We start from the raw sequence: 27,128 nt of genomic DNA, 5'->3' as shown, positions 1-27,128 counted from the left end.
GACATATTATACATTACATATAATATATACTTCTAACAATGCCAGAAATTAAAATCTTATCTATATAAATAAAGCCTAAGTGCTCAACAATACAGAACTGTTTATATAAATTTTGGCCTATTCATGCTAAAACTTTTAGGTAAACTTTTAGGTTTTTTTTTTTTTGAAAAATAACATCATAGGTGACTGTTCACAATTATAATGGTGAATTAAAGTAAGCACAATATAAATTATATAGATAGTAAAATACTGATTTTGCAAAAGTATATGTGTTTATATATATAAAACTATTAGGAAGAAATACACTAAAACATTAATAGTAGTTATTTGGGGTTGAGATTATAGATAATTTTAATTTTCTTTACACTTCTTACTTTTCAAATGTACTTCTTTGATAATCAGAACTATTTAAAACTCATTGTGTCTAATAAATCTTATTAAATAACAATTCGAAATATTCCATTTTCCAAGTATAAAATAAAAAATAAATGATACTCAGCATTACCAAAAATTACTGTAAAAATAGATATACTATGAAACAATGAAATCATAATTGTATTACTTCGATAAAATATTCCTTACAAAATTTTTCATAAACTACCTCAAAAGAACATCTTATGAAATATTTCTACAAAAAATATTCATCAAGTTCTTTAAGAGGGAGAATGTTATTTTCTTTGATAACTTACTTTCATTCATATTGATAAACTCTTGGTTGACCTCTTCATCTCCAGTCTTGCTGTTCTTTGACTTTTGAATGACATGAGCTCGGTCATGAAGATGATGACCAACAGCCATTTTTTCTAGTCCACTGTCAGAATCCCTCAATGCTCTCCTAGTTTCCTTTATCTGTAAAAGTAAAAAAAAAATAAAAATTAGCTATTATTTAAATATATGTAGAATGGATATAATTTGAAACTCCTTATGGCCTGTTTACCTATAGAGACAAGATCATAAGAGCATTCTAAAAATAATAGATACTAATTTCCACTACCAACTTGTAAAATTTCTTTACTATTTCTTGAACTGCTTGGAATTAATATACTTAGGACAAATAGAACCAATACAATTTAACCTTTTTCCAAATTGTAATCAAATATTAAAACAAAGAATAACTTAATTACATAAAACTTTGTGCCTTCAACACTGACATCGACAATGTAATGGATGGGAGTACATGTTAGCATTCCTACAAGTAAGGGCAAGTAATTATTCAGCAATCATGTTAGTGGGCACTTGGCTTTCACTTATGAACTCTGTGGGTTATTAGAATATTTATGATAGCCAAAAACTGTGAACATGGTTTGCTGTGGGACATCCACATTTATGTTGTGTTTACATTTAAGATGTATGTCACTTATAGTAAAGTTAAAACTAAAATGTCTGAGATGAATTAGTTGTACTATTACAAAAGCATCATTACAAGGCATGCCTTATATGTAAGAATTAAAAAATGAACTACTCATACTCATTAGGCAAATTTAATTTTTTTCAAACTCTAATACTAACAAGGAAGTGGAGAAATGGGAACTCTTATATCAGAGTTTGTGAAAAAAAAGAAATATATAAATATTTATCAGTAGAAATACAGATTTAAAAATTGTGGTATATTCATATTTTAGATACTATTAAGAAATTAAAGAAACCAGAGTTACACATATCAACTTAAATAAATCTCAGAAGCATATTATTGAGCAAAGTCAAGTTGCAGAGGACACATGTAATATGAAACCATTTACATAAAGTTTAGAAACCTGTAAAAGAATTCATCATATTGTTTATGAAGCATATATAAGTAATAAAATTGTAAAAACATGCATGACAATGATAACGTCCAGACACAGGAAAACGGTTCTCTTTGGGGGAAGGAGAAAGGGAAAGGGGAGCAAAGAGGGAGGAGAGCACTGGGAGCTTTCATTGCATCTGCGAAGTTTTTCTGCTTAAAAAGAAAACAAAACAAGAGACGACTTAAAGCAAAGAGAGAAAATGTTATGATTTGAAAAAATATGGATATTTATTACATTATTTTCAATATACTTTCTGTACACTTCAAAAATTATAAGTTAGAAAAATTCATTTACTACCAATATAAATTACAGGTAGACACTTGTTTCATGGAACAAAGACTTCTTTTAGTGTCTGTCTATCTTGTCATCACGTAAAGGTAATAAACACCAGCAGACGTTTACATGAAAAAAAGGCATCTGGGGCAGGGACAGGGGGCAGAGGAAACAAAAAATGTCTTAAGTAAATACCCTTAGCTTTATTGTTTTTCATAGTGACATGGGCTTTCCCCCCACACCCCTGATGTGTCAGATCGAATGTTAATAATTATATAGGTAACCTATCATTCCACCACCTTATAAAGCTCCAAGAATGCTTAGCAAATACTTACTCCTCCCGGAGCCTGTCGGGTTTGAGAGGAGGCCTGGAAAACTTTTGGTGGTTCATCTCCTACTTTGGAATAAGTCATAACTGAGGAAGAAGTAAATGAATGTCCATTTGGATCCATTGAAAGGTGACCCTAGAGGTAAATATAAATTGTAAATCCAGGGAGTTTAGTCGAATGTGAAGAATTAATGTCAGAGGATTCAAATAAATAACAACACTAGCCAGAAGTCCCAGTAAGGATACTATCAGTACGGTGTACTCAAACGGCACCCTATGAAGGTCCTAAGTTCCCTCCATTTTAGGCACCAATTCCCACTCTCCTTCAAGGACCAACAAGTGAGTCACTCGAAGATCCTTAAGTCTTTGGAATCAAAGATTTACGACTCTGATTTAAATATAGATGCTGTGTGTGATACTTTTACAGTCAATGGTTGATGCGTGTGCGCAATTTTGCCCACATTAAGCTAGTTAGCCATTCACCAAGAAGTTTTATATCTCTTGTATGGGTACTAGATTGCTGTATTACTAAAATCATTCTGAAATGATCCTTAGATTCCAAACAGGATGACTAAAAAATATGGATCTTCTTCATACTGAATCAAGTTATTGTTTTGATGTTAATATTATGAGTAGAAAAGTATGAGCAGTAGTACTAGTTCACAAGTATCTGGATTATATGGATCTAATCCAGTGTCTAAACATCATTCCTGAAATTGCTATTTTCAGTTTTTTTAAAACACTAAAACTTAATTTCTTAGTTACAATTACTTAGATACAATTACTTTTAAGTGGATGACTTATATAATAATAAAAAAAATCTAAAATCATATAAAATGTTTATTTATAATAGTGATCTTCAGCAAAACAAATATTTTTAAGGTCAAATTATTTTAATTTTGAAAGTTACTTAATGCTATTTTCTTCAAACCTGTATGTTGTGAAATCAATTTGGTGGTTGTGACCAGCATTTGTAAAATAGAAAATAAAATAGAAAATATCAGCATACATTATAAATAATATGATCATTTTCTCATGAAACTTTGTTTCAGGTATGTTTATACAGTACACAAGCATTGTGTACTGGATCATGATGTAAGATATTTTTTCAGCCACTGTGGACCACAGTTAAAAAAAAAAAAGAGCTTGAAAGCCACTAATACGATAACTGAAAACAACGTTCTCATCAATTTTTTAGTACTTACAAAGTTTCTTTGTAGTTCCTGCATACTGTTGCGCATATTCAACATCATTCGGTCCATTGCCTGGAAAGGGCTGACATCTGTACGCTGCAGGATATTAGGAAGTATATTAATAACAACACAAAAGAAACAAATCAATCTTTCCAAAACAGCTGGATTTTTTTTTTTTTCTCAATTTATGTCATGGGAACTCATGCAGTAATTGGCCAGGCATATCTATACAAAATCCCAAACAGCCAACATATAAATGATTAGGGGAGCTGTAACACTATAAATACGTGCACTACATAGGTGTGTGTTTGACACACACACACACACACATACATGCAAGAACATATACACAGACATATCGCTCGACAACTTCCTCAAAGCATAATTTGGTTAATATTTAAATACCGAGTGATGTATTCTAGGCTGGGAGAGCTCTAGCATAGTCTGGTCTTCAAATCTTTCTTTCTCCCCCTACCTTAATTTCCCACCACACAAATAAACTTGAGCATGAGATACCAGTGTCACCTCTACTAGTACCACATAGCTGATAAAGCTGAGCCAGCCCTTCTCTTTATCACAGTTGGGTCCAAGTGATAGAAGTTAATTTATTTATAAGCTGCTTATCATTAAAGGCTCAGTTGGGCATACCCTTGAAGCATGAGGCATGCTCCATTAGGAGAACAGTTAAGAATACCTCTACAACAGTGGTTTCTCAACCAAGACCAATTGTAACTGGGGGAGGGGGACGGTATATAAGGGGACACTCATTTTTGTCATAATTGAGGAGGGTGTATGAGGACAGGAATACTGCTAAACACCCTGCAAAACAAGGGACAGCCCCTCAGGACAAAGAATTATCAGCCCAAATATCAGTGTTGAGGCTGAGAAACTGCTCTAGAAAAATCTGCTATTGATTTTAGGTTTTATCAACACTAACTAGAAATTAAAAAGTGAAGCACCCAATGCGCTGGCTACTATTATAAAATAAAAGAGAATGTCCGATTCACGGAACTCAAGCAGGAGGACTCTTGAATCCTGTAACATACATTCATTGCTGATATTTTAGCCCTTCTAGAAATTCTTTTGATGTCTGCCAACCTAGGACTCGATAAAGAATTATCAAAGGCCTTTTCTTTTGTTTCTGCCCTCTGTTAAGTTTTTATTCCTAGTAACAATGGAATTAGATGGGAAACCCAAACTCCCATAATTTGGTTAGTATTTTGAATGCACAATTAAAATAGTAGGGACTACAAAGGCACATTTAGGAGATACTGATTTATCTTTGGGTACACAAAGTATTGCAATAGAATTAATCTGCATTTCAGAGATTCAGAAAATGTTCTGAATATTTTGTTTCAACACTAGGGTGAGAATCAGGGCTGTATAGAGACATAATTCATAAGAGGTGGAAGGCAGCTAGCCCGAGGAAGAGGAAAAGAAGGAAAAGATCAAAATGTTTGGGTATATTCTGCCTATTCTTAATTTACTGACAAACCATCTATCAAAAGCTGTATGTGTACCTGTTATGAGGTGGTCCAGCACCTCGGAGTGACAAAGTGGACTCTTAAAGGCCTTCAGGGACTTGTACCCATGCTCTTCTCTCTGCCTAGAATGTTTTCTCCTGACTCTTAGCATGGGTAGTTTTTTCTCATCATTCAAGTATCACCTCCTTAGGAAAGCCACTTGTCTAAACCAATCTCTGCTTCACTTCCTACCTATCACTATAGTAATATCCTGCTTCATCTTCTTCAGAGTATTTTGAAGTACTTGGGCTATTTGATTATTCTGTTGTTTATTGTCTGTCTTCCCACCCTATAAAAATAATCCCTGTGACGGTAGGGCTATCTTCGCTGTCTTATTCACTACTATACTCCCGGTACTTTAAAAATAATTCCCGGCACATAGGGGGCTCGATAAATATTTGTTGAATGAATGAACAGCTCTCTAACTCAGCTCAAAGCTATATACCCAACTATTTACCAGATAAATATACCCGGACAACATACAAACACCTCAAATACAAAACATCCCAAACTGAAATGATCCTTTTGATCATCCCTGCCTTTGTTATCTATACTGCATCAATGCTCTGTTCCTTAGCTCAGTGGCATTCCCATTTATCTCATTCCTCATGCCACAAAAATGGGTATGACACTTTCCTTCTCTTTCTTTTCTGCTCCTTCAATCCAATCAATCACCACGTTCTATCTATTCAACTCTTTAACTCTTTGTCAAATGAAATTATTTCTCTTTATCACCCCGGCTATGACCCAAGAGGAAGCTATCATGAATGCTTCTTGCAACACTTCAACAGCCTCCTAGTCTCCCTGGCTTCACCGTGGTCCCTTCTAATCTTCTCTCCCCTCCAGGCACATGATCTTTCAAAAATAAGAACCTGACTCTATTTCTATTTCGATGAAAATTAACCAACCGCTTCCCCTGCTCTTATGATAATGGTCCTTAGTCCTTACCAGGGCAGAAAGAAGTCCCTGGTTAACTCTCGACCCTCATCTATATCTCCTCCCCAACTCATACTCTAGGGCCAAATGATCCTATATATCTTTGTGCTCCCTAGCCTCGAGCCCATTGTGTGTACTGCTTCCTCTGTGTTGAACACTCTTCTCCCCTTCCTGTTTTTCCTGGCTAACTCCTATTAATCCTTAAGGTTCAGGAAGCATTCTCTAATTGACCTTCACACCATTAACTCCAAAAGGCTGAGTTACAGGCTTTTTTTCTATCTGTGCTTTCACAGCATGCTGAACTTCCTATCATTTTCTGATAACTCCGTGCTATAACTACTTCTTTTTCTTCATCATTCGTCCCACTAAAAAACCCTGGTCAGGAAGGATAAATGTTATAGGTCAAACTTTAAGGAGACAAATGGTTGAAGTCTGGCACAACAGAATGAAAGGAAACCTTTTCATGAGAGTGTAGGTACATCACAGGAAATGTACCCAAGCCATGCTATTCTCTGCTACTCCTCAGATTGCCTTTAAGTGTGTTAGAAACTAGCGTCACAGAAGATAGGGCCCAAGCCCCCAAAAACAGGGCTGAGAGAAAAGCTGGTTGCAGAGTAGGCAGACTTGGACATGGCAAAAGAAAAGCAACATGAGCAAATTGGTAATTGAGACCTAGAGAAAGCAGCCAATCTTAGCTTTTCCAAAGGTGCTTGTCCATCTACATACAGTTTGGTGCTTTTCACCTTTTGGAAAGTCATCGGAAGCATGTAGAAGTCTCCAACTTGCAATGACAAGTATGGAGATCTCTTTTGTAAATCAAATGAATATTCATCTATTGAGATGTACTTTTTCTTTTTGAAGACTGATTTTATACATGTTGACATGATTTACTTCAGAAAACACATGCCTAAACATTCTAAAATAAATTTAACACATGAAACAGGTTTTCAGTACAAATACTAAAAAGCCACTATAAAGGTAAGTGAGATTGCATGCTAAAATTCAGTTTGCTTGAGTTAATGAAAAATATTTTTCAGAAAATATTGCTAAAACAATTTGTGTCTCATGATACAAACCATAGCACCAAAACGACCAAAAGGCACAAGAGAACTCATTGCCTGGGAAAAAATTCAATTAATTTTGGTTATAATATTTATTATATGATAATGCCTGAAAAAGAAATACCCTATATATACTCACATAATTCAGATCTAACAAAATTCCAGAACCTTTCATTCAAAAAGAACTCAACATATATTTTAAAAAATTATCTGCTTATTATTCATTGCAGAGCCTGATGGGAACCTGGCAGGCAAACAGGGAGGCCATATATCACTTTTAAATACGACTACTCTAATATTTATGAGACGCAATTGACAGAAGTAGTATTTGCTATGGATTAAGACAAACATTTCTCAAAGGAAATGCAAATTCACACCAAAATTAAAACATAATGTACAATAATTAATATTATATCTTCTTTCCTTTGCTCAGCTAGCCCATTTTTAAAAGATCAGTTAATCTTGCCTGTAACTAATTAAAAATAAAAGTTATCTACATTAATAACATTTCAAAAGATTAGTAGAAATATTGGACAAAAAATTTAATAAATACCTCTTAACTCATTTATGGGATAAAAAATATAGACTTCAGAAAGGATCATACACATAGATTTAACATATTTAGAGTCTTTGATAGGCAAAAGAATATTAAATATAATAGATGGAATCATCAAAATTAATAGTTCATAAATTATAATCCTCAATAGGTAAAGATGGATAAAAATAAATGGTTAGACATGTGTATGCAAATTAAGACACTTTCATCATTTGAGGGTTTCAAATGTTGAAATTAAAGTTTGAACTCCTGGGTAAAAGGTATGTATAATTTTATCATTATTCAGTGACAGATAATTTTATCCATGTGTAAGTTATGTTAAAAAGTAGAGAAAACTGTGTGCTTACATTAAAAACCACATATCAGATGTGAAATATATGTATACTGCGTATCTAGAACAGTAATCTCCAAAGTGTATTGGATGCACCAATAAAATTCTTCTATTTCTTTTTGCTGACTCTGGTACCATCATTCAGTCTAAATGTCAGCATGCTCATATGTCACATCTTGAATTATAAACTGCATAATTCAATAAATTTAAAGGTTAAATTGTGTAGTTTTAAACAAAACAAATCCTCCCCAAAAGGGCAACTGGCTTAACAATGACCCCATAAAGAAATCATGAACTGAAGAAAATGCTAATAACACACAAAAATGGCATAGCTCATGTTTTTCTACTTCTGTAGTAGTTTCTGTTTTCATTCATAATGTGGCTGACAAAAATGACAAATGTCAAGAAATGGACCAAAGATAAAGAAAAAAAGGGTCAAAGTGTCTATTTGAAATATAGATTTTCATCCACTCCGCTTAAAAGTATCAGCATCATGGCTCACTGCTTAATCAAAACATTCATTTTAAAATATAACTTCATGACGCAAGAGAGCAAATCTTTGTATAAATGTTTACCAAAAACTCAAAAACACTAGGACAACTAGCATGCTCAAAAAGCCTATTGTTTTCTCGGCTGGGCTCTTTTCAAATTTAGCAGTACTCTTTTCCATCTTCTATAGTCAATTTCTAATTTTTGTGGTTTAATTGTTTTTGTTTCCTTTTAATTAATTAATTTTTTCTATTATGTTTTTCATATTTAGACATAAACATTTCAAATGTGTCAAACACTATGGAAAAAAAGGAGAGCCATATCTTACCAGTATAAATTATAAACTTACAAAAAAAAGAGTTTTGGCTAAAAGAGAGGTTGAATACTCCTTGGAAAACCTGCTGTAACTGGTACTATTAAAATACTAAAAATTAAAATACTACTGCCCTTCAAATGCCTTAGGACAATGCTTAATACTTTGGGTTGGCAAAGGGTTTATATAGTTTGAGGAAGAAAAAGGTACATTGGTGTTAGCTTTCTAAGATATTTGATACAATATAATTTAATTAAAGAAAAATATGTGCTACTTGTTTTTAGATGTGAGAAGCAAGTAAAAACTACCTAGCAGTATTTACTATTTAAAAAGCTATTGAACTCAAGGTTTTATGAAATAGATTAATCAAAATCTGATAATTACCACTTACTTTTACATAATAGGTAGATGAATACTATAATTTTTCTCAGGAAAATGCTTAAAGAGATTATTATTAAATGAGAACTAAGATGACAGGTTCAAGTATAATTGATTTATGTTCTTTACTCAGCATTGGTTAAAAAAATTTAAATGCTTTGTTGTCTTTTTGAATGTCTATCATCATGCCCTCCTATTAAAGTAGCCACTAGCCATATGTGGCTATTTAAATTAAATTTTAAAATAATTAAAATTAAATTAAAAACTCGGTTCCTCAATAGCACAAGCGATCACAAGCCTTATGTACCTACTGACTACCATATTGGGCAGGCAGGTTTAGGACATTTTCATCGTTCAGAAAGTTCTGCTGGATAATGCCAGTTACAGACTTTGGCCTACACTAGTAAATAATTCATAATCTTAGGCAAAAGTTAGCTTATGCCACCATAAATCGGGCAATGTATCAATTCTTTTCATCATTCAAATGTTGGTCTTGGCCTTCCTTTATATTCAGAATTGTTTTCCTACTTGACTTTTCTTATTCAATCATGTTTAAGCAACCATATTATTGGAAATTTATCTCTTTATTTGGTTATATATTTCTTATTCCAGCTCATTAAACATTCATATATTTTAAGCACAAGTGCCCAGGAAAGAAACATTTAATTCTACTTCTAGTGAATGACCAGCAGAGTTACAGCTGATGTAAACAGACATCCTCAATAAGAACTTTACAACTGAATTATAAACAGATTTCCTTCCTATACTTATAAGGGGAAAAAATGGTCACTTCTTGCTTCTTTCACAAAAGCTATGGGCAACTAATTTATGCAGATATATACAAGGCACTATATATAGCCCTACTCTTTCCATGTGTGGTTATAATAAAAGATATACAAAATATTCAATGCTCATTTAAAAGACAAAATTTCAGATGTTGCATTTGATTTGTATACCTTCTTTGACAATTTTTTTATCTTAATTTTAGACTTTCATGGAAATATATATAAAAGGAGACCACTATTCACTAATTAAAATAAAATTAATTGAAATGTGAATTATATATATATATAATAATATGTATATGAAGAAGAATGTGAAGATTACTTTCATTTAAATGGCAAATATAATTCTACCTATCGAACTTCTTAGAAGTAATTGAAAACATTTTGCTCTATTTTGGGCGATTGCAAACAGAAAATATGAAAATGTTTTTCTGGAAGATTCCAAAAATTTCCCAATTAATCAATTCAATGTTTACTGAGTTCCAAATATCTACATTTTAATTGTAGAGATTCAATTTCACAGAAACGCCTGTGGATTTGTTATTCTAGAACTGCCATTCCTGAGGCTGAAAAAGCAATAGAAATAAAATAAACAGAAAATAAAATAATTAAGATACATAAATGTCCTGAGGGTTTTTTTTGAGTTGAATATGTTTGTAAACGTCTAGCTTTGCTTCTCAGACAAGACTTATGAAAATACAGTTATGCAAGGCTTTTAAATACGGTTAAAAACTTCATCTAAGTCTTGAAGGTCTAAGGTAACCATACAAAAGATTAATTTTTCCTGGTCCAATAAAGATAAAATATGACCCTATAACTTTGGCTGCTATTTTGAAGTGGGAAAAAAAAAGTGTTGTATGAGACAGGAAGGATATTTCCTTGCCTGTTCTAATTTAAGACACGGGAGGCAATTCTAAAGTGAGAACAAACCATATATACATGTGGAAAGATAATGTTTTATGTTTGGCTTATAATATATAACCCTGTGGTCCTAAAAAGTTTTGGTAGCACAGTGGGATTCTATACAGCTAACAATCCATTGTTAAAGGATTCAGGTTTCCAACAGGTCCCCCCTTCCTTTACAGAATAGTTATTCCTATAACTTAAGTATTAGTCATATCGTATTATGGTAGATAAAATCTTCTGCAATGCTTTTCCTCAAATTCCCACAGGACCTCTCACTAACTTTAAAATAATAAACTTACAGTCAAGGAATTTTCACCATCGTCACGTCCCATACGAGTATGAGCTCTTCCTCTGCCATCAGAGACGCTGAGCAAGTCTCTTCCAAAAGGTTCAGAAAAACTTCTCATCATCTGTCGCATACTTTCTTGGTGTGCATTTAAAGAATCACTGTTGAAAATACACAGAATCATGTAAAAGTGTTGTATTCAAGTAATAAGGAGGAAGCTATATACTACAAAGAATTACTGAGCTAATATGCTTGTTAAAGAGGCAAAAGAAGAGTTTAGGAGAATAGAATCATCTCATAAAGACTCGGTATTCGTGATTACAAAAAGTGTTCTGTATCTACTTTAATTCACTTATGTGTAACAATAAACATACAACCTTATTTATCCCTTACTGTATAAAAATGAAAAACACAAAGGTAACATATTTTAGGTAGCATAAGCCAGTACTAAGGAAAATGGGAAAAAAAACCTGAGAAATAATGCTACCAGGTAGAGGCCACCTTGGGCAGTCAACAAGATAAATTCTAGTGAGGACTAATAAAGAACGTTGGCTTGTTTATTTTTTAACTCTTATTTATGAAATATGAGCATTGAAATATGAGCATAGCTATGTTATGAACATTGAAGTACATTATTTTAATAGACAAAACAAAGCTATAAATCACCTCTATGAGGCTAACTTTTGTTTCTAAGAATTCTAAATATTAGAAACCACCACATAGTAAAATTATCTTCTAAGTCTTAAGACAGTGCTTCTCGAGCATTTTTAGAATTACCAACCTACTAAGTGAAGTTAGAAATGTAGAATCCTGCTCTGCTCTCTGCAACCTCCCAATCGAATTTACTAGTTCTGGGTGTTGTTTGTGGAAATGTATCGCTAGTGATCTTAATTCAAGTAGTCTCTCCCCAACCTTTGAGGCACCTTCTGTGTTTGTGGTACCTGAATTAATTAGAATCCAAGCCTCTCTTTCTGAGTCTAAGTTTCCACAGCTGTAAAATGAGGATATTGCATATTCCTGTTGAGATTAAATCATGTAATCTGAAAGCACAAAGCACAATATCTGACCCGTATATTGAATGTCAACTTCGTTTACCTTCTCTTCTTACCTCATATGTAAATACCACTCCTTATTATTCTATTATTAAATGTCTCTCATAGGAAAAAAAAGATATCTTTTATTTAAAAAAAAACATATAGCAATAATCACATTCCAGGCCCTATTCTACGTGCTCAATGAATATCAATGCTCCTAATCTTATGTTATCCCATTCACCGCAAGTGCCATTCAAGAAACTAAAATTTTTATTTATTATCCTATTATTATCCTATCACAGTGGTTTCTCAACTTCATTTCAGTTGGAAAGTCACTGACCTGCTCACTGGTCCATGCCTAGAACTGACCGCACGTCACCACTGGAGGTCCCGTTACCAAGGCAATCTCACTCTTCCCTGGAGAAGGCCACTGGAGCCCTCCAGCAGTCTGCCCTCACTTCAGACTTCTCCACCTCAGTTTCATCCTCCTTAGGCCACCCTTCCCACTTCTAATGCTAAATTCCAGTCTTCTGAGGTCATCATGAGGAAGATCAAATATTGTCTTCAGTAGTCCTACGCAGAAAGAGCTTTTCCTTTAAATTCTGCAGTTTGCATACATAAATCTATCCTAAGGAAGCTCAGATTTATTTATATATTACCTGGAGGTTTAAAAACAAACTCCAAATGAAACTGATTAACAGACTATTTAACTGAATTTGTGTGTATTGAGAGATTTTGTTTGTTTTAATTCAGCTTTGTTCAGGTATAATTTACATACAGTGGAATTTATGAATTTTAATTGTATAGTTTGATAAATTTTGAAAAATGTATGCAGCCATAACCACCATCACGACCAAGATGCAGAACATTTTCATCACCCCTATGGCATTGGCGGTATAGTGGTGAGTATAGCTGCCTTCCGTCACCTCAAAAAGTTTCTTCTTGCCCCTTTGCAGATAATTCTCTCTTTCTAATACCAGTTAATGTTAATAGGCTGTCACTACAGTTTTGCTTTTTTCAGAATTTCATATAATGAAATCATCCATTATGTTGTCTTTTGTGTTTAGCTTCTTCCACTTAGCATAGTGCTTCTGTGAGTCATCCATTTTGTTCCATTTATCAGTTGTTCATTCATTTTTATTGCCAGGTCCATCGTATGTACATGATTATATCACAATATAATCACAATATAAAGCACCAAACTTTCTAGTTTGTGGCTATTATGAATAAAGCTTCTATGAACATTCAAGAACTGGTCTTTATGTATATAGTTTCATTTATCCTGAGTAAAATATCTAGGAGTGGAATTGCTGGGTTGTATGGCAAGGGCATGTTTAACTTTATAAAAAATGTGAACTGAGAGTTCCAGTTGTGCTAATTTGCCGATATTTGGTATTGTCGGCCTTTTTCATTTTAGCCATTTGAGTGGTAGTATAATAATCTCATTGAGGTTTTACTTTGTATTATTTGCCATTCACAAATCTTCTTTGATAAAAAGTCTGTTCAAATTTTTTTAGAAACCAGATTGTCTTATTATTGTGGAATTATGAGTTCTTTATTTGTTCTAGATATAAGACTTTTATCAGATATTTTTTCTCAGTCTGGAACTTGTCTTTTTATTTTCTTAATCTCAATTTATTCAGCCACACATCTATGAATCTTTGTTAGGTCTTCAGTTTCACCAGACTATAACTTTTGTGTAGTAGTTGTACTTCTGACGTAGTTTTGTCTTTCATCTTTAATTCTAATTCTTATAACATTTTATATATCTCAATAAGCTGCTTTTGTTTTTTAGAAATGGGGAATAAGTAGAATTTGAAAAATAAAAGGAAGAATTGGAATAGGAAGTTATAAGTAGATAATCTGAGCACAGTATGACAAAATAGTAAATTGTAGATTATTCTAAAGCACTTTCTAAATTTTCTGTCTGAAAGATAAAAAAGACTTCAATTTTCACATCTTCTAATACGGGAAATTTATTTTTGGGGTTTTTTTTTTTTACAATTTTTTTATATGATTGAACTTAATATCAGTTAGGAATATTATAAACTTGATTATCTACTCTTTGGTAGACTAATGAACTTACTAACTTACAAGTGTGGTAAGTTACAAGATGGCCCCCAACGATCCCCACTCCCTGGTGTTCATGCCCTCATGTAATCCCCTCCCCTTGAGTATTAGCTGGACTTACTGGCTTGCTTCTAATTGAATACAACAGAAGTGATGGGGTGCCAATTCCAAAATTAGGTTTTTACGAAGACTGACTTCTTGGATGTTCTCTTAGCATGATGGCTGACTCCGTGAAAAGCGGCCGCCATGCTGTGAGGCAGCCCTGTGAAGAGGCCCATGTAAGTGAGCTAAGAAACAGATTTTTAAGATTAGCCAACAGCAAAGTGAGAGATCTTGAAAGTATGTTTTATAGAAGTCATGCCTTGAGATGACCACAGCCTTGACATACAACTTGATTGTAGCCTCCTTAGAGACCCTGAGTCAGAACCACCCAGCTAAGCTGCTCCTGGATTCCTGACAGACAGACACTATGGCATAATAAATGTTTGTTGTCTTAAGCTGCTAAGTTAGGCAGCAACAGATAACTAATACATGCCACATCCCAAAGAGCATGTGTAACATTTAAAACTCCCATCATTCTAAGTCTTCAATTTTGTTGGTTTTATCTAAAGCGTGGGAAGGAAATGAATGCAAATCCATAAAAATAAATAATTTGCCTGCAGGTTTGTTTCTGCATCATAAGAAAACATTTTACAGATTTTCACCAAATTTTGAGACTCTATTCGGGATGGTATGAATTAAAATATAAGCATCAATGGCATAAAACAAACCTCAATTGAGGGCGGGGTTCTCAGACAAGTAGTCTCTTACTCTGGAGCAGTTAAAACTGAGGCTAAGAAGCCCATGAAACTGTTATCAGGAGACACAAGTCTCACGTATTCAAACGCTTGGGGCAGAAAAAAACAACAACTCTGGTTTAAATGAGCATGTCACACCTTCCCAATCAAGAGTCAATAAGAAAGTAGTTCAAAACTGTAGATAGTAACTGCAAAGCTTCTCTCTGTTAGAGAAGCATACACCAGGTGAATGAGACTTTAAGAATGGTAAACGACTCTCCCAAGAAATGGTGGAGACTCTCTTACACAAGGAAAGTTCAAATTCAACAAACATTTATTATGTATACTGTGTGTCAAGCACAGAGATTGATTACTGGTCTGGAGGAACTTATAGTCTGACAGAGAACTCAGACTTGTATGTTTTAAAATTAAGATTATAAAACTTGGATATTGTATTAGTTTACTATTGCTTCTGTAACAAATTACTACAAATTCAGTGACTTCAAACAACACAAATTAATTTTCTTACAGTTCTGGAGGTCAGAAGCCCAGAATGGGTATTTCTGGGCTAAAAGCGAAATGTTAGCGGGGTGGTGTTTCTTCTGGAGGCTGGAGGGAAGAAGCTGTTTTCTTGCCTTTTCTAGCTTCTAAAGATTGCTGGTGTTCCTTGGCTTGTGGTCCCTTTCTTTGTTTTTAAACCCAGCAGCACAGTTTCTTCAAATCTTTGACTCAAATGTAAAAGACCCTTATGATTAAATTGAGCTTACTTAAATAATTAAGATTACTTTATCGTTAGTTTATTAACAACTTTAATTTGATCTGTAACCTTAATTCCCCCTTGCTATGTAAAATAACATATTAATAGGTTCTAAGGATAGGACACAAACATCTTTACCAGGACCACATTAGAAATTAAAGTTTCCTGAAGATATTAATTACACTTTCTGTAGCCTTTGTTTCATTAGCTTTGATTCCTTAAATGTTGGTTCTTCTGTTTGATTTGTGTAGCTTGCCTTTCATGTTAGTTTTCCTCAAATGTTTGCAGTTATTTATGTATTAAGAACAAGATAAGAAAATGAATGAATGTCAGAAAATGATTAAAAAATATTTTAAGTGACTTTTATAGGTCTGAATTAGGAGGGAGCAGCTGGAATGTGTGCTTAGCCCTGCAGTTTGGTTCAGTATCTGAGAGTCCATTTTCTGTCTCTCAGACCTTGGCAGTTGTCCTTTTCTATATATATAAAAAAAGCTCTCCTTTAACATTATAGATTTCTCTTCCTCTTATCAAGTTAGTTTGTCTTCCTAAAATTTTATTTTCTATTGCGGTAAGAACACAACTCTCCTAAGAAAAATTTTATGTACAATACAGTATTGCTGACTACATACACGACCTTCTACAGCAGACTTCTAGACCGTACAACTTGTTTTGTTCCTCCATTTCTGAGATTCAGTACAGCAAACGAGTACCCTGAGAGCCACAATCTATCCTCCCAAAAAGGAAGTGAGGGGAGGGTACAGTGGCTGCAAACTTTAATGTTTTTCCTTGTCATATAGGATTATTTTCACTAATTTGCTGTAAAATAGCAAACAAAGGGTAAAGACCATTTTGCTGCCTGAAATTATTGAGCAGGCTTGAGGATGAAAGGAAGATACAGATTGGGAGAAGGAAGGGAGGATTAAAAGGTAGGTTGACATTCAATGCATTTTTACCTCCTTTCAATGTGCCTTTCTATACTAGAGAGGCTACAAAGCTAAAAACTTAATCTCCTATATTCCACTGCAGCTAAGAGTTTAGATTTGGATTCTGCCAATCACAGACAATTATCTGAGAACTGGAAGGCAGAGATGCAATACAGTCTGTGTGTAACTATTACTTCTCTTTGTTGGTAAGCACGATCACGGAAGTACATCGTTTTCCTGTAACAGAGTTAGCAGAACCCAGTGTGTCTGATCATTACAGCTTTATGGGTATCGGGGGACAGGCATAAGAAATCCATTTTGCTGGTATGGGTACTAACAGGTACACCATGGCTTCCGAGCCAGCAGCAGCTGCAGCACTGTCCCAATTCTGCAATTTCTAATGCTAAAATTGGCAGTTCCTCCCTCAGTAGTCTAGATCTGTTATGTGGCTTTGGGAGTCATTCCCAAAAGTTTAATCAAGAGTCTATTTCTTCAGCTATCACAATAATTCTTTAAACCATGGGGTCACCAACCCCCAGGCGACGGACTGGTACCGGTCCGTGGCCTGTTCGCAACCAGGCTGCACAGCATTAGGGGAGGGGTGAGTGAGAGAGCGAAGCTTCATCTGTATTTGCAGCTGCTCCCCAGTGCGGGCATCACCGCCTCAGCTCCACTTCAGATCTATAGGTGCTAGATTCTCATAGGAGTACTGGTCCTTGGTGCCAAAAAGGTTGGGGACTGCTGCTCTAAGCCATTTAATGTTCTGTATTAAATTTTTTTGTTTAAAGTTCCTAGAGTAAATTTTGTTTTCTGCAACTGAACCAATGTAGGTGGGAAGGTATACTTATTTTATTTTAATCCCTTTCTAGTACTTCTGAGTAGTACTGACTATTCCAAGTATTTTTATCATTTTTTTTTAAGTATTCATCACTATTTTTTTCTACTTTCTATTCTTCCCCTCAAAGAGAAGACATAGACAATCATTATCATTATTGGTAATCAAAAGGGAAAATTTTAATTCAAGTTAAAAATAATTAAAATTAAAATTTTGCTATTTGTCTTAGCTCCTCTTTATAAAGCAAAGACTAGTGGAAATTAAAACATGTGGAAAATACTGCTTGTCTTTTCTGCTAGATTAGAAGCTTCTTGAGAAAAGGGAACACAACTCTCTTGGTCACTCCTGTGTCCTAAATTATCTGGCTCACAGATGGAATAACCGAATAAGGACAGGAAAGGCCAAACACACATTCTTCAGCACTTTAAAAGAATATAAATGGAATATTATGCCATGTTTAAAAGGTCAAGGCTGATATTTACACACTGGTATGAAACGATTGGCAAGATACATAGTATACCTTCATTTGTATTAAAAAAAAATTCATGTGTATATGCTTATAAATGTATAGAAAAAAATCCCAGGCGGCTATGTAGCAAACTGATCACAGTGGGTAAATTCTGGGAGGTTCACTAGTTGAGGGACAAAGGGGAGAGAATGTCTTTTTTTTTTTTTAATTAAATTTATGGGGGCGGGGTGACATTAATAAGATTTTGTAGATTTTGAGTGTGCAGCTCCATAATACATCAAGTGCATATTGCATTGTGCTCACTACCCCAAGCCAAGCCTCCTCCCGTCACCACGGATTTAACCCCTTCTGCCCTCTGCTCCTTCCCCTCAAACTGCCCTTTCCCTCTGGTAACCACCACGCTGTTGTCTGAGTCTTGAGTTTTGTTTTGCTTGTTTGTTCATTCATTTGTTGTTCTTCTGTTTTCTGTTCTACATAGGGGTGAAATCTTACGGTTTTTGATTTTTTCTGACATTTCACTTAACATGGTATCCTCAAGATCCATCCATTGAAGTACTGCAAATGGCAGTACTTCATCTTTCCTAACAGCTGAGTAGTGTTCCATTGTATGTATGTACCACATCTTAATAAGCTATTTTGTTGAAGTATAGCACATACAGAAAAGTGCACAGGAATTAAGTGTACAGCTCAATAAGCTTTTCCCCGTTTTAACCATTTTTAAATGTACAGTTCAATAGTGGTATAGTATATTCACACCATTGTGAGGAGGGAGTCTTTTTCACCACGTACTCCTTTGCATCTTTTAAATTTTGCCATAAGAATGTATTACATATTTTTAAAATACACTTTTGAAAATGTAAAACACCTTGGTCCTTTATAAAATAAGGTATTAATTGCCAGATGTTGGATGTTACTAAATTTTAACAGCCTTTTTCATTTTTTAAAGTTTTATAGTACATGTGTAAATATAAAAAATTGAAATGAGAAAAAAGTTGCGTAATTTCAAACCAAATGCACATGTTTAGTCCAGGCTGCAGAAGTGTGCTTTTTTTCATAATAGTAATAAAGCTTATCTTGTGGCAACCCCCACTAAAATACTGTAAAAAAATGCCTATTTATCTTGCTCGGTGAACACCCTGAAGTATATTAGTTTGCCAAATTTTGGTATTCATGATAAGACGTTACTAATTTTATGTTTTAATAAATTAATAGTTCCCAGCTGTTATTAGACATTAGTTTTAAATGTATGTTAAGGCGGAAACTGTATTTCAAAAACATTGTGTAGATCTGAAGCGTGACTGCCTTAATTAAACTTGAATATAATTTCCAAAAATCAAACGTAGAAAGTTATGAAGAATGTTTTGAATGAATAAATTGATTCTGCCATAAATCGTGGAAAGGTGTTTTTAACCTCTCTAAAGGAGTTTTTTAAACTACTATCATTAACTATATTAAATTACTGCTTTGCAGTTCAGAAACAGTATCTCAGCAGTGAGGTTTTACTAAAAATAAGAAATTAGGCATCAATAGTTCCAGCAATCACAATCTAGTCTTCTATTCAGAAAGAAGTGCCATTTTCCCAGGTACATTTGAAAATATTACAAAGTATTAAAACAAAAAAATTAAAAAATGAGTATTTTCTATATAAATCTATCAAAGAGGCTATATATGAGTGTCTCCAGACTGTTTCGTTCTACAGATCTGTTTATTCTTGTGCAGTATCAATAGCGTTAAAGGAAACAAGAAGAAAAATACAGTCATGAATGACTTAAATAAATAGCAAACCCTATGCATACTTGACTGACAACAATTTACAGTCATCTCTGCATTAGGACCACTTCTGGTCTGGAGAAATGAAAACCACTTTACAAAGCATACGGTAGACTAATCCATATTCTAAAATATTTTAACATGTCAGTATTCTTCTCCATTTGCTCTCTTGTCCAACCTCTCTTGTGTTTTTTGTACACTGATCCACTTGGGGACACTGCTCTGACTACTTTCCAGCCTCCTTCCTGCTTACTGATAAACTTTATGCAGACTCATAAGAGAAAAGTAGTCTCCAGTGTGTGTAAGTTGAGGATGCTTTTAGTACAAGAGAATACAAAAATTTCAACAGGAATACAGAAATTAAACTATGCTTAACCAAATTAGTAACTGAGTCTCTGAGAATGAAAAGACTCTTTAGTTGAATGTTGGGTATTAACTGGAGAAACATAGTTGTACTAAATTCACTTAGGAAAATAATAAAGACACGAGCATTAAGTTTATTTAGATAGTACATATATTTCATATCCTTGCCAATTAAAAATAGACTTTGACAGATTAAGAAACAAACAAGTACAGATATTATACATACAATGCAGAAAAATATAAATGAGGTCATTTTCCATGAATTTTTGTGGGATTTTTAGTTTTGGGTTTTTGTCTTATTGATGAGTGACAGGCACAGAAAATTTAACAGAATACCATTCTGCACTTTTCCACCTGTTAAAACTTTGAGAATCACTCTTTTAGAGGAATTACAGGTAACTGGCACTATGGGGAAGCTGTACCCAGAGGGAAAGGGGAAAGGGGAGCAGGTAGATAAGGGGGGTCAAATATAAGGTGACAGAAGGAAATTTAACCTTGGGTGATGAACACACAATGCAATATACATATATTATTGAATTTTATACTTGAAACCTATATAATTTTGTTAACCAATGACACCCCAAGAAATTTAATTTTAAAAAGAGAAAGAAAAAAAAATTAATCAATTGATGGCATACAATAGCTAGCTTACATATAGCACACTAGAGGGCAGCCCAGGAGTTATTTTATGCTTTCCCAAACCAACATCTGATGATCAAGTTACTTTAAAATGAAGGAATCAGAATTTGGTGTATGTATCTCCCTACTTTTTCCTTAAAGGAACAGAGTTTCAAGTAGTTCAAGAACCTAAGTGAGTTGTCTAAGAAACAATTTCTTGGCCTTTTGAGCCACACTTCTCTTGCTCAGGCCCACTTCCACGTCTGGAAGTATACTTTCCCTTCTAATAAAACTTTTCTTTTTTACTGTAAAAAAAATGACAAAAAAAATTCTTTTTAATTTTTACCTCTAAAACTAAATTATTCCAAAGTATTTAATATCTCAATGATAGTCAATGCCAGAAGATACCAAGCAATTGTAATTCTTGTTAATGTTGTTAGATGTGAATATGGTATTGTGGCTGTGTAAGAAGATAACCATATTTTCAGAGATTTATTTGGAAATACATAGAAGTGAGATGACAAGAAGTCTGGAATTTTCTTTTTAAAACACTTTCGAGACATCAGCAGCAATAGACGGATACAGCAGGTGTAAATTTTGAAATTCTAGGTATTGGGTACACAGTATTTTTATATGTTATATTTTTGTAGTATATGTTTAAAACCTTTCATAGTAAAAATATTTTCAAAGAATAAAAAAAGAAATAGGACTATGAGAGTTAAAGAATTTCATACCACCTGGTATTTTAAAACGTCTGACTCAAAAGAGGCCTTTTGCTGAGAGCGCTATACTCACTGAATATTTAGAGCTTAGAATATGGGTACAAGGAGGGAGATTAAAATGCCCGTTCTTATTAATATGAAGTTATATAAGAAAACCAGTTAATCTTCACTTTAGATATGTGGATGAGACTCAACTACAATGAAGAAAGATACTTCAGAGAATACCAGATTTTGTACTATGGATAAATGAGTATTAAATGTCATTTTCCTATAGAAACATAAAATTTAGTGAGATTTATTCTTCTACTTGCATTACAATCAGGCTAAAAATTGAGCAACTAAATGTAGTTCATTTAAAATGTTGCCCAGGTTTCTTTTTATTTAAATAGGAATAGATAGTCTATATGCATAAAAAAATTTTTATTTTTTGAGTGACGTGAACAAAAGGCTGCCTGTTGGAAAAAGCATTAAGACAAAAATGGGCTCAGTCTGGCTTTTGCACCTGTCTGAACCATTCAGGAAGAAGTCTGTCTGGACCCTGAAGTAAGTTCAACTGACATCTACCCAGAACAGCAACTGCTTGTAGATAAGACTAAGATTTCTCTTGACTTACCCAAAATTCTTTATAATCAAAGCCAAAAATCTCTTGTGGTAGTAAACAGTTGTTTTAATATTTTTTAAAATTAACCTAATACAAGAGTTTGTTTTCTCAGGTAGGAAATTAATATTCTTACATATTTCTATCCATGTGTATTGTTCTTTTTTGAAAATTAAAGTTTCATTTTTATAAGAATATAAATTGAAATAAAACATGATGAGGTTTTATAAAGTTTATACCCTAGGAACTGGATATTTTGTGTACATAAATTAGTCTAAAGTAATAATTTGAAATGTGGTGAAAGATTTATGTAAAATATATTCTTTGTACGTCCACAGGATGCAGTATTTTGCAGACACTAAATTGGTGCTTTAAGAGTAAATCTAAAGACTATGAAAACAGTACATTTATAACTCGAGAGTTTGGTTCCAACTTTGGGAAAAAAAATTCATATATAGAAAATAGAAAAAAATACATCGACATAAAGATAGAGCAAAAATCTTGGGTTGCATGATTTCTTTTACCCAACTTTCTATAGTTTTCAGGTTTTTCTAGGAGGATACATTTTCATTTAAATCAGGAAAGGTTTAAATCATAAAACTTTACTATTATAATAGCCATACTACCTCTTTCAGGTTCACGAATACAAACCACAAGCAAACATAATGAATGACATTTGGTACCAAGTGTACTTTTTTACTTCATATTATGAATCTATCACAAGCTAGGAAAAGTAAATTGTTGCCCTTTCCCTCATAAAATATTCTTAAATCTTAGGTTGATTCTGGATCTCTTGGGTATAATTTCAACATAAAAGTTTTTTTTTTTTTTAACAGCTGGTAAAGTTTTACTTTAGAATAAGTTTCTGTTTTTGAGACTCAAATATAAATATAAATAAATAAATACATACATACATACATACATACATATATATTGGTTACAATTCTACTTGGCCTTTACAAGAATATAGGTATTTATGCTTCTAAGTAAAAACTGTTATACTATTTATTACAGAAGGGTCTCAGAAAATTGACATTGCAGTCCCATTCATCAAGGGAAATTCCTTCCTTCCTCTATACATAGCAGTAGCAAAAGCTTAGCCAGAAAATTATAATGGGTCTCTCGTTCATAAAGAAATGATCTCTAGTTTCAATAGGGTGTATGGGTCCATAAATGAAATACATCAGGTGATCCAAGTTTTGACACTAGAAATAATGCATATAACCAACATTCATAAGAGAATCTTGAGGGCATGGGTCATAATTTCTTCAAATCTATATAATACAGTCCATAGGACAGGGCATATAGTGGAAATCTAAGAAATATCTGAAGGATGAATTATATCTCCAAAGGCAATTCTATTTTCTCACTGTTTAGCAGCACAGTTTTAAATGGTGGTGTGGCATAAACCTTTGATAAGAGTGTTACAGGAATAGCCCCCACTCCCTACTTCTGGGTGGATATTTATAATGTTTATTGATAGAACTGAGCATTATATGATTAGATGCTGCCAAATAACATTCCTTTATCCAGCAATAATGTCATAAACGTGTTGTGTTCCTTCGCTCCTAATTCAATATTTGTACTTAATGAACCAAAAATGTCCCAAATCAACGGTCTACCTTAGAAATTCTTTGAGTTCAAGGCTTATAGCTTTTCATTCTATCAAATGCGATATCTTGAAATATGCAAAGTTCATTTATAAGAAATATCTATATTAAAATATTTCAGAAAACAGAAATTTTTAGGTGCTAAAAATCACAGTAGCTTTTAGGAGTCTTAACATAAAATGGGATCCCGAAAATCAAAACTTTAAATTTTAGCTGAGTGCTCTCAGGCTACTTTTATTAATTAGAATTAGAGTAATAATTAGTACCAAACTATGTCATCTTGATGAAGACCCCCACCTCAGACTATATATACGGAAACAAATATGTAAGTAACTTTGGACATTGTTCACAAAAACTTATCTAGTAATTTTGTTTTACTTCCTGCTACCATAATATTCTCAATCAAGGAACTATCAGTCAATGCCAATGCCTGTCTTGTACATGGAATACATTCACTTTCAACTCAGTCAGTAAATATGTCAAAGCTGTGTCCTCCAGCTACCTCCAAAATGCAAAATATACAAAATAAAAAGTTTTAAAAACAGAGATTTTAGATATGTGTTAGCTCCTGTGGAGAGGAAAGAGATGGAAAAAGCAACTTCCTGTGAATATATGCAGTTCTTTGACCAAAGACTGCTCATCACACATATGGTGCCCATAAAAAGAGTTGGGTGGTTTAAGGAAATGCTAATAATTAATGATTAAAACTAAGGCTGACAGAATGGCCAATCTGTTACTGAGCCTGTAATGTCTCACAGCTCATAAGTGGTAACATAGCTATTCTTTGTAGACTTGAATGATCAGAATTTCATTTCTGTAGCTCAGAAGATTAAAAGTTCATGTTTCTGTACAAAGTAGAAATTTCTACTTTGGGGTGAAAGGAGTGAGTCAAACGACAATTACTTGAAATAAATATAGACTCACATTCTTTTTCTCCTTAACCTCATCAAGTTGTATTTATTCTCTACATAATTAATTGTGGAGCAAAGAAATTATAAGCATGAATCAGTTTTATAAAGTTAATTACAATAATTTTATCCTAAATTTTTATGATGTGGCTTCTTATATTTAAGGAAGGCTACAGAGAGTAATGACTGAAAGACCTACTGACATGTAACTGATGGTCCTTTCCACCCTAAGCACAGGGCAAGAGTGTTCTTAGATGTATGCTACTATTTGTGGTTTGTTACTATTTCTGACCCTGACTCTTGGACTCATTGCCTTTGCTCAGAAGAGTCACCCGAGAGTTTAAAATACACTTTTGCTAGACATTTTGAAGAATGTGCTAATCATACATGTATAGTTTAATTAAGCCCATTGCTCTTTTTGATGTAATCAAGGATATAATAGAACCCAAAAGTTGTCTGTCATAATCTTCTTAACCCACTGTACTGATGTCACAATTACATAAGAACCACTTCAACGGCTCACCTAATCTATGGGTATATTTAGTCACTACTCTCAGAGGCTTTTAAAAGAACAAGTCATAATACAAAATTTGAAATTTGTTGAAATGACACTGCTTGCCAATGTTCCAACAGCTCCTAAACAAGTGAACTAACAGGGATAATCAACTTGCTGGAGTTCATATACACCTTAACTATAATGAATAACATTTAGATTAAATGTTAATAATTTTATTTTTTCTACATTAATCATTTCACCGATTCTAGTGTTAATTATCCTTTCAATTATTACTTTTATGTTATTTGGTTTTAAAATAGAACAAACATTTAAGTCAATATAGTATTTCCCTTTAAAAACAACAACAAAAAAAATCTATGTAGTAAACTTAACATTTTAACTTAAAAAAAAAAGTCCCTAAATTGCAGACAGAATTTAAGCGATCAAAATAAATTAGGACACCAAGGCAAAAAAAAGTATCACAAATCTTCCAGTCTTAACGATCCAACTAGATTATTACTTTTATATATTCGCCAAGGGAAGATTTTTTTTAAAAAACAGAAAACTAGATCATAATGAAGGAATTTCTGGATGTCTTCTTTCTAAGCATCACATTATTTCACTTGGAACCATTCACAGGCTGGCGCTGGTTTACCCGAGGTGCTAAATGCACCCTCTCCGTTTCCTTGCCCTATTTGTACTTCTGACAGAAAGAGGAGTCCTTTCCCAAACAAGGCTAGCTTTGTAACAAAGCAAGCAAAGAAAACAAACAGTGCACATGGCAACTTCCAAGCCCTCGGACGTGAGAGCAGCACAACCCTCCAACTTTGTTGTGCTCTCACGAACACTTGTGAAAAAAGCTGTTTTAAAACCGTTTCACTTTTCGAAGACTCGTCATCTATAAGATACTCCTCGCCCCTCATCTGAAATTAAAAACAGGGTGAAAAGGGTCCTGTGAGCATAATGCACGCCAGAAGTTCCACTAAGATGGCAGTTACCGAGACGGCAGTTACTGTCACCCGAAAAGCCCCTGCAACTGGGAAGGCGTCGTTCCGAAGGCGGGAAGCAAAGGGGGGTCCCCCGAAATCGGCCAACTTGAGAGCAGCTCGTCCCCCGGGTGTGTGTGCTCAGACCTCTCCGCACCTCACGCCCCCGAATCCTTCTCCCCCGCCCCCACCTCGAGTCACCAAGTCCTTTCCCATCCCACGCCCCCCAAATCCTTCTAACTTCACCGCACGTCCCCTTAAAACCTCCTGTTCCACTCTACGCCCCCAAATTCTCCTCTCCCTTCCCTCACACACTCCAAGTCCTCCTCTTCCTTCCTTCGCACGACCCCAAGTCCTCTCCCTCAAACTGCCTCCGGGAGTCCCCCGAATTTCCTCTCGTCCTCTAAAACTCGCTTTCCCTTCACAATAGCTCCTCTCAAGATGCCTGAACCTCCGCGCGACCGCGAGTTCCCGGCCCCCAACACTCACGAGAAGAAGGGATCATCCTCAAAACTGCTGCTCAGCATCCTGAACATCCTGGCTCTGTCTCGGTCGGCGGCGGGCGCGGACAGATTGGAAGACGATGTAACTCGCCGCGGCCGCGACCGGAGCCTGCCTCCGGCCCCCAGACGACGCTTCTCTTTTGGCCACGAAGGCGGGGCCCGCGGGGAAAGGCGGAGCGGGACGCAGGCCTGCTTTCCTATTGGATGCTGGTTCCCTTACGTCACCAAACGAGGCGGGGAGGAATAATACGCCGCAGCCATGGCAACCGCTTTCAACACAGTAGAGGCCAGAGGGCCTCTTGCCAGCCAGCCAAACCTTCTGGAGCCTCTTGAGGGACAAGATAGCTTGTTCACTGGCCTTCAGGAACAAAAAAATTACACAATCTTTTATACGACCTTGGGCAAATTGCTCTTGGTCTCTTTTCAGGAATATGGGGATGGGTCAAAATTTAGATTAGATGGTATCCAGACTCATTCACTGGCCACATTTTCCATTCACAGGAAAAAGTCCTATATCTGAAATACTCCATGGTAGTTGGTAAAAT

General features: G+C 34.5%; 1 protein-coding gene across 3 annotated transcripts in view; it reads right to left on the bottom strand.

Annotated features, from left to right (window-relative positions):
• MLF1 (myeloid leukemia factor 1) overlaps nt 1-26,730 on the bottom strand; it is a 31,150-nt gene extending 4,420 nt beyond the window's left edge. Inside the window, exons 1-6 of one of the 3 annotated variants that reach the window (XM_016148850.2) lie at nt 26,570-26,728; nt 11,159-11,306; nt 7,117-7,158; nt 3,594-3,677; nt 2,396-2,524; nt 690-849 (exon numbers count right to left, since the gene is read on the bottom strand). In XM_016148850.2, coding sequence (XP_016004336.2) covers nt 690-849; nt 2,396-2,524; nt 3,594-3,677; nt 7,117-7,158; nt 11,159-11,306; nt 26,570-26,616 — 610 coding nt within the window. In that variant the 5' untranslated portion in view covers nt 26,617-26,728. Of the gene's footprint in view, nt 1-689; nt 850-2,395; nt 2,525-3,593; nt 3,678-7,116; nt 7,159-11,158; nt 11,307-26,569 lie in introns of all 3 variants that reach the window. The other 2 variants (XM_036219397.1, XM_016148859.2) reach the window with 2 other exon arrangements.
• Nucleotides 26,731-27,128: the final 398 nt, after the last annotated feature.

This window comes from Rousettus aegyptiacus, unplaced genomic scaffold (genome assembly GCF_014176215.1).
Source record: "Rousettus aegyptiacus isolate mRouAeg1 unplaced genomic scaffold, mRouAeg1.p scaffold_m13_p_4, whole genome shotgun sequence".
Classification (NCBI taxonomy): Eukaryota; Metazoa; Chordata; class Mammalia; order Chiroptera; family Pteropodidae; genus Rousettus; species Rousettus aegyptiacus.
Note: the sequence above shows the minus strand (reverse complement) of the source record. Positions and strands in the feature narration are given on the sequence as shown.